Source organism: Phalaenopsis equestris, unplaced genomic scaffold, assembly GCF_001263595.1.
Source record: "Phalaenopsis equestris unplaced genomic scaffold, ASM126359v1 Scaffold000251, whole genome shotgun sequence".
NCBI classification, from domain to species: domain Eukaryota; kingdom Viridiplantae; phylum Streptophyta; class Magnoliopsida; order Asparagales; family Orchidaceae; genus Phalaenopsis; species Phalaenopsis equestris.
The window spans coordinates 1,576,028-1,588,625 of record NW_018164693.1 but is presented as its reverse complement, the minus strand read 5'-3'; the positions used below and the strand labels follow the sequence as shown (position 1 = coordinate 1,588,625).

Here is a 12,598-nt window from a genome sequence, read left to right as displayed (position 1 = left end):
CTGGGGCGCTGATGACAGCTACGACTGACTGAGGCGAGCAAGACTAGAGGCCAGTGGTCTGTCTGTGCAGGGGGGCACTGGTTGGAGCTACGGACTGCTCGAGCGAGTGGGGAAGAGGGCCAACAGTTTGTTTGTGCAAAAGCAGCGGCACCGGCGGGGCCGAAGAGCGACAGGGGGAGCAGTGAAGGGAGCGAGCAGCCTGTCTATGCGGGAATGGGGGATCAGTGGGGCCCGCGGCCTTCTAAGAAGAGCAAGCAAGGTCGGCTTACCCGGGGCCACATGGTCAGCTGAGACGGCGGCTGGAAATAGGGAAGGAATTGATCAGAGATAAACAACACCTTAGGCGAGGTATAGCCAAAGCACCGCTCGTCGTCGGATACAACCACGCCTTGGCGGCACACCTGAAATCAGAGATGGATCAAAACTGCTTAGTAATCAACACTTGCAATTATAAATAAGATGGGAGCAGAGGTTAGACTAGGTAAGTAGAAAATAGACAAGGATTAAAGATAGTGGAAAGGAAAAGGCAAGAATTTGAAATGTTGTCCAAAAAGGAAGGAAAGGATTAGGCAGGGATACATTAATAAAGGAGAAGAGGGGCCAAAGCTTCTGCCCCAACTGGCTCGGTCCAACAGGAAAGCTGGACCGGTCATTTGTTTACCTCGGCCCGAGCCCGAGAGCCCCACGTCAGTAGTTCTTCGTGGTTAGGCGAAGTCTAAGTCTCCTTAGGCGTATTAGTCAACTTGCAACTAATAGGGTTAGTTTCCTCACAGAGAACAGTAGCATATTTCTTTTGAGGTGATAATACCCACTTTTATCTATTAAATTCCTAGAAAAAATTTTTGCCATCCTTGATCTCAAGTGACAACATACTTTTGATAATAGTTTTTTACATCGAAGTTGTTATGATCACTTCTAATGTATAAGATCTAAATTATTTCCTTTTTTTTCTTCCTTGATTTATTGTCATCTTCCCGATCGAGACTTCTGTGATAATCCTTTCCTTTTCTTCTTCACTGCTTAACCGCCTCTTTCATCTATTTAAGGAGGATCAATGTCGAAACGAGGGCATCAATCTCTTTTCCCTCGCCTTCTCATGCAGTCACCGAAACCTTTGCCAACCTCCTTCACCCTCTCGCTCGTGGTTTCGCCTAAAACCACTGCCTTAATGATCGAAACTTGCAATACAATAGGGATTAGAAGTTGCCGAGAAGATTGTGACGGTATTGTGGTATACCACCGAAACTTCTACTTTTCTCCTCCTTTGAATCCTTGTGATACAACCATGAATAGAGCCAATGGTGAAGATAATGACAAAATCGTGGCATATAGAATCCATGGAAATCTCTCTCTTTCCTCTCTCTCCACTGGCAGCCGCTACCTCCCTTCTTCCTCTTTTCTTTGCCGATCGAGCATCGTAAGGCCTCCTTCCCCTCCTTCCTCGCCTTCTGAAAATTTGACCTTCCAAAACTCTCTCTCAAAAAAAAAAAAAAACCAAAATAAATGTAGAGAGACCTGGGGTGTTTTCCGAATTTAAATATGTTACTATTATATACTGAATATTCAATTTTAATGACCAACGTTAATAAAAAGTGCTCTCCCATTATCGGGAGGGGTGATTAACCAGCGGGGCTTCCGTTTATGGGAAATCTCGAATCCCATTTCAAGAAGTCCTCACAAAATGAGGGTGAAATCTCTGAGTGATGTCTTATTTACAATCCAATCAGCCTTTTGAAAATTTGACTCTTCAAAGCTCTCTCAAAACAAAAACAATAATAAATGTAGAGTGACCCAAGATGCTTTCAGAATTTTTGGAGCCCGCATTGGTATATATTTATATATGTATATATGTGTATACATCTATATATATATATATCTCTCAAAACAAAAACTATAATAAATGTAGAGTGACCCAAGATGCTTTCAGAATTTTTGGAGCCCGCATTGGTATATATTTATATATGTATATATGTGTATACATCTATACACCTAATAATAATGATGATATATCCATTATAACCAATTTTATAAATAAATAGGTTTAATCACATAATTATTAAATTTTGGGTATTCTCATTTGCGTAGGACTAAGCATGAATAATTTTGAAGTTTCACATTCATCTCGAGGTAAGTAATTGCTCTTTATTAAGGTTTAAATTTACCCTTCCTAGTTAAGGAAATTATATTTACTAATTATGTTAGATTCCTAGTTATTTGTAGGTTTATTATTCGTACCCCTGAAATTTCTTTCATATATTTGCAACAGATTTTATTTTTGCTAATACTAACTTTAATGTGTAATTAATATTATTTTATTGTTGCATAGCCTTTTGTTAAATTGTTCATCTTCCATCATTTCAATATTTTTTATTTCTTTTTTTATTTTGATGTGATAAATCTCATTATTCAGTTTCATAATTATTTATAAATACTGGTGAATATGTTGCAGTTATATTTCTGTGCTTTGGTTGTGATGAATGAAATATAACTGTTATTATAATGTTATTATGTTGGTATTGTGACTAGCTGGATCAAGATATCCTCAGAGAAATCAATCGATTTCTATGGGATTAGGGTCTATCTCTTCTTATTTTAGGATGTCATAGAAAATGGACTGTATAAATACACACACATAAATACACACACACACACACACAGATATATATTACACTTGTATATTATCATGTAATATTAAAAGATTGTTAAATCCTATTTATATACACATACGTTACACACCTGATGTGGTAACTTATAAATATTTACATAAAAATATGTGTTTAAGTCACTCTCATTCATGATCATAAGCACGTGATAATAATTTTACAGATTTTGTTATGCATTTAATAAATCATTTTCTTTTTATTGCTCAAACTGTATACTCCATTTTCTTTTTTTGTTTATGTTATAATAAATAACTGTTATTTATTGAGTTTGATTTATCAAAGTCACCTGATGATATTTTTATATAACATGTTCACTCAAGCACTTACTAGACCGTCACCATCAGAACATACTTTTCAATTATAGTTATTTTAATTTGTTTTATGAGTCTAGATAATTGTTTCCATATTTTCATTTTAATTTCTTTCAATTATCTCTTTTTATTTCAGTCGTATCAGTTGGACTCTTATTTATGGAATAAAATTTAGTTTTTCATATCTCTTTCTGTTATTATTTGCATACCCTTTTTCTTTTGAGAATACAAAACGCGTTCAATTCATTTCACAATGCCCTACTTTGTCGGGGCGTACTGACTTTTAGTCCTCAATATAATAAGTTTGTATGAATGAGATGAAACAATGTTATCAAAGCGCTGAGCGTAATGCGTTGTGCGAAGCTTTATTTTTGCTTCAAAGCGCAAAGCGTGGAGTGAAGCGACACTTTTCATAACCAACACACTAACAAGTTATATAAAACTGTTAATGTATAAATATAATCACAAACACTTATAAAACATAAAGCATGACTTAAAAATTGATATAAAATAAAAAAAAAAATGTGGTACAATACCTAAATGAAATGCAAACATTGAGATTGAAACTGCAAATTAATAAAGTATGGCAAGTTTATTGCAACCAATCTGCCTTGCTTGAACTAGAAGTGAAAACTGACCTAATGCAAATACACATTTGACATTCCTAGAAGCAAGCATAAGAAAATTAGCAAAACCATGGAGAACCTACAATATTTCCAAGCTGCAATGGACCAAACTGCCTGCTCCTATGCTTGAAAACTAGTCTTACAAAAGTAAGTGGTCATAAGAAATCATCTCAGTTGAAGAACTGAAAGGTTCCATAATAAAAGCTGGCATAGTGAACACGTCATATTATTTACAATCTGATCAGCGAACATTAAAATTGTTTTAGAAGAATTTTCTTTTTTCATTTTTATCATACGCGTTCCATATAATTAGAGGAGCATCATTTTAAAATGAGCACCATTTTTAAGAGATTTATATACACACAGCATAAATCTTATGAATTTTTATACATATAATATTTAATTTTTAAATTATATATTTTAATATTTATTTATATTTAAGTTTAGGTGTTAGATATGTAAATACATAAGAATTGAGTGACATGTATGTAAATATTCCTAAAAAAATTAATTTAAGTCACATTGGGCTCCGTTCGTGGGTTTTTTGCAAGTTCGATTGAGCGGGTTTGGCGAGACGGGTTCTACAATCTTGGCGTCACGCTTCGTCGATGTTCAAAGGAGTGCTGCAAGCTTGGCGTGCTCCCTTTGGTCAAATGTCAAGGGAGAGAACGATTCAAACTAGCTTCAGTCCTTCAAAGCTCGCTTCACATGCTAAGAGCGAAGCAAAGAGCAAAGCAGTGGACACCGCTTTGCTTTGCGCATGAAGCACGTTTTTAGAAACATTGGGATGAAGTTATTATGCATTGTGAAGATAAATGACATATGGTGCTATTGTAAAGGTCAATCTCAACTAGGACATTTTAAGATTTTCCAAAATAAGTCTTGGACTTTGTTTAGGTACATAAATAGCCACCTTATGTTGGTAATTGCTGTTCTCCTTACTGAGCAACAGGTCTTGGAGATTACTTAATATAAACTCTCATTTAGGTCATCGTAAAGAAAATCACCACTCACATCTATTTGTAGGATAATCCATTTCTGATTGAAAAATGATTCTAATTGAGTTAGGTCTAGCAACCAGGGAATATAGGCAAAGCCTTGGACTTGTATGAATTTTTTAGAAACAATTAATGTTTTCCAGTATTTGACTTGGCCATCAAGATGGGTAACAACTAAGCATTGGGAGGAGCAATAACAACATCAAACGTACGATGACTTAATAGAGCATCTATTTCAGCCTTAATATCTTTTTTCATAAATGATTTTGTAATGCTTCCTTGATAGAGATAATAAAAGGTACAAAAGGAATCTAATTAATGATCAAATAATATCCTGGTGTCGATGTGATGAGCAATACATTATCTCGTCTTTTTGCAGGGAAATTGATGAATGTAGATTAGAAAGCTCATTAGCTAGTAGATGCTCGGTTAAATCTAATATTTTGAGTGGAGGAAAAGAAAAGTGTAGTCTAATTAAAGTTATATTGACTAACATGTATTGTCGTCAAGTAACTAAATCATGACACTGACTATGTTGTATTGACCATAATCATATTTTTGACTGAATAAGTCTACAAAATGAATACATAAGGAAACAAATAAGGAGTGTATCGATCGATAAGTTGATATAAAAACATATCTTTCTATTTGATTGTATCCCAATACAATACTTTTTTATAAAACATTTTTGTTAAGAATTATAATAGGAAATAATTTATTCTTATAATAAGTTATGAGGAATAAATTATTTCCTTAATATAAGTAAATATTTACTTTCCTATTTTATATTTATTTACTTGGATTATGAATTATTTGTTTTCCTATTTTATGCTACCTATTTTATGTTATTTCCTATCTCTCCTAATAATTAATATGAATTAATTGTTAGAGATGTCAGGTGGTATATCTTTCCTTTCATATCATTTACTTTTTATTACTATTCCTATTATAGGATTCCTGTAAGGGTTATTTATACCCCCGTTCATATCAATGGAATAATGAAGTATTCCGCATTATTCTAAATTTCAACATGATATCAGAGCAATGTTTCATACTCAGCTACCGACTCTCCTTTGAGAATTGCCAGACTCCTTTCCTGTCATCCTCTGTATAGGAAGGGAGGAACTCTTATCTTGGTATTTGAAACAACGATTTTTTCTCCTTCTCTCTCTGCAAGTTTTGTCTGCTGGCCGGCCCTTCCTGAACCGGAAGTCACGTGACCTACCCGTCTTGTTCTGCTCTCCCTCCTCTTCCCAACGCCAGCTTCTTCCACCGGCGTTGCTCGCCGCTGGCCTCTCTTCTTTGTCATCGCCTGGCGGCTTCCCCATTACGCTTAATTCCCACAAACTTGCAGCCCAACGAGCATAATCGGAAGGGATCGAGCGCAGATCTCACACGCGTGCGGGGATGCACCCTTATCGCTAGGACGTGGTTGGGGCCGCTCGTTGAGGAATAGCATTCTGACGCTGTTGATCACATACGTCTGAACTCCCCTGATCTCCAGAACCTTCTGGATCTTCGCCAAACGAACCACATTGTGGTAAGACAACCGTCGTATCTGAATCACATGATGCCTGACATGTAGCTCCGAGCGACAATAAAGGCAGAATGCACTAGAGCAGGCGTCCCTGCAGTCGAGACATAACATGTTGCGTTCGTTGCGCGCGGTGTCCTCATGAGTCAAACAAATCAAGAAGACGGGGGTCGTGAGCAGGCGCTCCAGCCAGGGCGACACCAGCGATGCCGCCACCCGCCTCATCATCATCTCGCTGGAGATATCGCTGCCGTAGATCGAACAATGCCGACAAAATACATCGCCGACCCTTCCTTCTGTAGTATTTTTTTCCCTGTCAAAGCGTCTGGGGGAGCTGCGTTTCCAGCCGACCATTTCTCCTGCAGTATTTTTTTCTTCCCTGCCCAAGTGTCAGGGAGAGCTGTGTTTCCAGCCGGCCATTTCTCATGAAGTACTTTTTTCTTCCCTGGCCCAAGCGTCTGGGGGAGCTCTGTTTCCTTCTTTCGCAGCTTTCTCTGTCAGTAGAATTTACTGGGTGTGATTTACATGTTTTTTTTCTGTAGCCAACGATAACCGCGATTAACTAAAAATCAGTTTTCCTGTAGGTTGTTTCTTTCCCTGCAAAACTCAAAATTCAGCCAAGCCTGAATCTCTCTTCTACGCCGAAACATATGACAGACAAAACTCAAAATTCAGCTAAGCCTGAATCCAACAAATTCAGCCAAACCTGAATCTCTCTTTTATGCCGAAACATATGACACAAAACTCAAAATTCAATCAAGCCTGAATCTAGGAAATTTGATAATCCAAACGATCAATTTTTTTTCACTACACAACAAGTTAAGAATTATTAAACATACATTCCAAATTTGAGGAGGAGTGTTAAAAACTATAATAGAAAATAATTTATTCCTATAAAAAGTTATGATGAATAAATTATTTCCTTAATATAAGAAGATATTTCCTTTCCTATTTTATATTTATTCCTTTGATTGGAAATTACTTGTTTTATTATTTTATGTTATTTCCTATATCTCCTTATAATTAATATGAATTAATTATTGGGGATATCAGGTGATATATCCTTCCTTTCATATCTTTTTTTTTATTATTTTTCCTATTATAGGATTCCTATAAGGGTTATTTATACCCCCGTTCATATAAATGAAATAATGAAGTATTCTGCATTATTCTAAATTTCAACAATTTCATTAACCGTATTGAAACTTTTTGTACTTTTTTTTATTGAGGTCGTATTTGTGCTGAATCATATATATATATATATATATATATTCATTGATCAACTTGCTATCGCTGAAGCAGGTTCATTTGGACTACCTTATTGCAGGTGCAAACATTATAATTTCAGCATCCTATCAGGTATGACACTTTCTGTTTTCATAATTATTTACCATTTCATCATTTATTAGTAACTTGCCCTTTTTGCTTTATGTAGGCCACAATTCAGGGCTTTGAAGCTCGAGGATTTTCCAAAGAAGAAAGTGAAGCATTAATGTTTAAAAGTGTCAAAATTGCTTGTGAAGCTCGGGATATATTTCACAATATTCATCCTAATGGTCCATATACTTTAGGTGCGGGCAAAGCCAGCTTAAGAAAACAGCCTATTCTGGTTGCAGCTTCCATTGGAAGCTATGGAGCATTTCTAGCAAACGGTTCTGAATATAGGTGTAGAATTGTTTAGGCAAACATTGCTTTCTCTTTAGCTCTGCTTGCTTTATCTATTATTTGCCAAAATTTTTTGTCTTTAAAGATTCTTATTTTGATTTCTTATAGTGGAGACTATGGAAAAGAAGAAACTTTGCAAACTTTGAAAGATTTTCATAGGAGAAGGCTGCAGGTTCTTGCAGAATCTGGTGCTGATCTGATTGCTTTCGAAACAATTCCAAATAAAATTGAAGCTCAGGTACGTCATGTGCGCTCTTTTGGTTATGGGCTGATTTTTCAGCTTCCATTTTATGCGTGTTTATTTTCTATGGATATCATCTCCATTATAATATGTTCAAATGCTAAACCAACCACTAGTAGTCTGATGGTGAGTGGTGCTTCAGATTCAACAGATCGGATGGGGACTTTATAGTTCTGATATGTGAAGAAGTTTAGGTCATTTAAATGGTTATAAAAAACAGAAAATAAAAGGTGCCTCCGATGCAGTGTTGGTTCTACTGGTTTATTATGGAGCTGAGTTGTTACTGCAGATAATATTTTTTTTTTGGAGTTAGGAAAAATAGTGTTTAAAGCGTGAAGAGAACCTCCGAATAATGCTATTCATTCTGGATTTCCTTCAAAAGTGCTTTCCATTTTTTAAAATTTTTCACGCTATTTCACTTTAGAATTTGTGCTTGTGCTTAGAATAATTTATTTATGAAATATTTCTCTCATGTTGCAGGCTTATGTCGAGCTTCTCGAAGAGAATAACATCAGGATTCCTGCTTGGTTTTCTTTTAGCGCTAAAGATGAAAATAATGTTGTTAGTGGAGATTCGATACTGGTGTGTGCTGCTGTCGCTAATGCATGTGAGAAGGTTGTTGCAGTTGGTATCAACTGCACTCCCCCAAGATATATTCATGGGCTAATTCTTTCTATCAGGAAGGTACGTGTTTAGATGAGCAATCCTTGCAAGGCTCAGCTATACTTCATAATAGCGGATTAGTCATCTCCTGGCAGTGCTATCTATTGTTCTCGTATTTTTCCTCACGTCTCTATCCAATAAAGTTGCATGAGAGTTCTAAAGAAACATATAATGTATTCCATTAGAATTGTGCAGGTTTTTGTTATCCACGTTTCTTTTATTTTCAGAAAGTAAAAACATATTTCAGAAACGTTCTGTAAATTTGCTTTTGATTGATACTTTCCGAAACCAAAATACTTTATTATTATTTTATTCATTTTGATCACCAATTCCTCTTCATCTCCAATGGCGGAGCTACAAAATATTTTTTGGTGGGCACAACCCGGCCATTTAAAAAATACCCTCAACTTTTTATTATAATTTAATAGTTTGAGTTATATATATATAATTTTTTTTTTAAAAGCCCAAAGAATAATATATTAAAGAGAAAAGATACAGATAGGTTGTTGGGTGGGCCTAAAAATAGACACTTAACCCACACGATACAACACATCCAAAAAAGTTAAAAAGGGGTACATATAAAAATAAAAAAAAAGCCCAAAACCACCCGAGCGTTGAAATAATGAGGTTCATGCCAATCTTGTTCTGCCTCTGGCTCTAGTTCTCGGAAGGAATCCAGGTAGCAGATTTGTAAGGTGCTTACCATTACCCGACGCAACCAAATTATCATTAATAAGACTCCTGAGCTCAAGTAAATCTTCATTCTTCTTCTTCTTCTTCCTCATAGAAGTGTAAACCTGTCATTTTTCATCTGAAGAATCAGTCGGATGAGGTGGTAGAGCTGAAGCAGAAGAATTACCAATCGTAGTACCCACAATAGGTTCTAATATTTGTGAAGTATGGTTGCCTCTCCACCGGATCTGAAGAGGAGCTGCGAGGTTCTCCTGATTATCAATCTGAATACTGTCATTTGTAGGTAATAGTCCGTCAGTATTGTTTTCTATGGGGTTTGAAGGTGTCAGTATCACATCACTCGCAGTAACAATAACAATAGTGTCAGAGGGGGGGGCATAGGGGCAACAATATCCTCCGCAGGTGAAACTAAAATGTCCAGAGCAGTGGGGTTAGACCCATCCTTATTCACTTGAACCTTAGCTTCCAAATTAGGATGAAACTTGTGACATTTATTAATGATATGTCCAAACATTTTACTGTGGGTACAATATGGGGGTCTGTATTCCATGACGATTTGTTGCCAATATTCATTATGGGTTGTGCTCAGCCAGACTTCAGTAACATCAGTTAAAATAATATCCTTTTTCACAAGTATTCTGGCTACCGAAGGTCTGGTTAGGTTGAAAGTATGTATATCTAGCTTCAAAGGATCCCCAAGAATGACTTTAATAGAGTAGAGAACCTGATGATAAAAAAAATGCAACTTGAGACCATGTAGATTAAACCATACCGGTACAGTGAGAGTTTCATGATTTGGGTCAGGAGATCACGTGAGTAACTTCATTGATTTGCCTGCGATATTAAGTTATTTCTTGGAGAAAATTTGAGTGTAGTCTTTAACCACTATTAGTTGAATTAACATGTCTTTTATCCATGAGTCTCACTTTTCATTTGCCTACTAGCTTAAGATCATCAACACTCTTTCTGATAACATCCGTAGGTGGGTGCCCCTATTGAAATTTTTCAATAAGAGCAAACTTGAATTTTTTCGTCAGGGTAGAAATTTCCGAGTAAGAGAAAAAAATTGTTGTTTTTCCATCTTTACTACTTTTCTTCTTAACAAAAGGGTAATCATCTGTACCATCGCGACTATCCTTATAGCTTAAAGGGAATACAACCGCGGACTCCACCTGAGGGTTACCCACGATGTGGGCAAAGGAGGCCTTTGCCGGCTCACCCAAAGAAGAAGGAAGAGCCATCAGAGCAAGGGGAGGTGCCGATGATCACCTGCAGCGAGAAGCAGACAAAACGACACTGTGTCGGGAAGCACGGTGTCTGGCTAGAGAGAAGTAGAACGACGCAAAAGCCAGACACACGCCGACGCAGAATTGCGATCGACGATGCCGACGTAGACGCAGACGTAGACGGGAGCGAGAGTCGACGAGTCGACGAAACGAGTTGCAAGCCCCTCTCCTTCGTGCGGTGGAATCAAATGCGAAGGAAATCTTCATTGTAAACCCTAGCAGAGCTCGAGCTTTCGACCGCGGCCGATATCATGAAAAATACACATATATATATACATATTTTTCATATATATAAATTTATTTACTTAGATCGTTCTGTTGCTTTACTTTCAATCCTTTTCTTTGCCAATTTTCATGAATGAGACGCTAAAAACAATTGTTTACCTTTCTGGAGGAAATTTGACGATCTTTTTAGTTATTTTGAACAGTTCAATTGAGATGGCCTTGCTTTTGCCATTTAATGGTTAGCGCTGTGTGTGTGTGTGTATGCATATTATTTATTTATTTATTTATTCTTTTTTCTGTTTCATAGGCCACAGATAAACCAATTGTAATATATCCTAACAGCGGGGAGCGATATGATGCAGATAGGAAGGAATGGGTGGTGAGTTTAATTTTTATCGCTAATCATCTGAATAAACTGGCATATTAGATATTTCTCGTCTTTTGAAGTACATTGTGATAGTTTATCTTCTGTGGAGTGCATCCCTCAAGCATAACATGAGACAGTCAAATTGCATTTGCATATCAAACCTGTGCACGTAGATTTTTGTAATTTTATCTACAGTTGATTATTGCTTTGCATCTACCCTTTTTATAGACCTTAGTCTTTTTTGTATGCATGATAGTATTGATTTTATTCCCAGATCATATACCTAAAACTGTATTCATTTCGATGTACACATATTATTTTGAGTTGGGCTAATCAAGTTATAGTAAGAACTTGGATCCACTTTGACAAATCATTGCCTGAACTGCTTGCAACCCAGCACTCGCCAAACTTAAAAATCACCTAAAGTTTCGAGTCACCTAGAATAGAATGTCAAGTTGCCCATATGTGGGGCCTTATTGGACGCTTAATATTTAGATATCAAAATTGCTGAAGGGGCTTATGAAGTTGCTTATTCGTCAAGATTATTTACCTAAATAACTCATGAACTCATTAAGAGTACTTGCCTTCTAATTAAGGGTTCTTGTTAGGGCTACTCAATTTCATTTCGGAACCCTTCAGAGATTTTTAACTAGTAGTAAATTAGAAGCCAACCTCGCTCGCTACACAACTACTTACACTTGGTCCATTTATGTACTTTCTTAGCAATTTATTTAGACATCCAATTCTATAATGTTGACCTTTTATTCTCATATATAAATAGAGTTATTGTTCCTGCTCGGGCATTATGCAATCTCAGGCTAGCCAAAACTCTACCATGCCAAAATTGTTGGTTCCAATTTAATGGATCGCTGAAGGACAAATCGAAAGAAAAATGTGATTGGGCTTTTGGGAATTCTCTTTTTATTATTTTGAAGGAGTGAAAAAATATAAGTCTGGAGTGTGTTTTACAATGCAACACAACACCTAATTTATACTAAAGCATACCGAAACAAAAAAAAGAAACATACACAATAAAGACAAGAGAATTAAGTGCCATCAATTTTGCGCCTATTTGAATTGATTACATATATTTGAATTTAAGATTCAAATTCAAAATTAATGCTATTGTCATATCTCCTATATTTAATTTAAAATTAATGCTATTTATTTCACTAATCAACTTATGCCTATTATGAAGCCACTAATTGTGTAATCAATTCAAATTACCAATTCAAGATTAGTCTCACAATCTCCCCCGTAAGCTTGATTTGGTTCGAAGTTGTTTACGGTTCGAAGTTGTCGCATTTTCGCAACTCGCATTTTCGC

The 12,598-nt window shown here is 36.2% G+C and overlaps 1 protein-coding gene across 5 annotated transcripts in view; it reads left to right on the top strand.

Moving 5' to 3' along the window:
- LOC110024322 (homocysteine S-methyltransferase 2-like) overlaps nt 1–12,598 on the top strand; it is a 68,621-nt gene that overhangs the window by 1,107 nt on the left and 54,916 nt on the right. For all 5 annotated transcript variants that reach the window (XM_020724220.1, XM_020724218.1, XM_020724217.1 and 2 more), the window contains exons 2-6: nt 7,435–7,491; nt 7,568–7,797; nt 7,906–8,035; nt 8,519–8,722; nt 11,213–11,284. In XM_020724220.1, the coding sequence (XP_020579879.1) occupies nt 7,435–7,491; nt 7,568–7,797; nt 7,906–8,035; nt 8,519–8,722; nt 11,213–11,284 (693 nt within the window). The remainder of the gene's footprint in view (nt 1–7,434; nt 7,492–7,567; nt 7,798–7,905; nt 8,036–8,518; nt 8,723–11,212; nt 11,285–12,598) is intronic.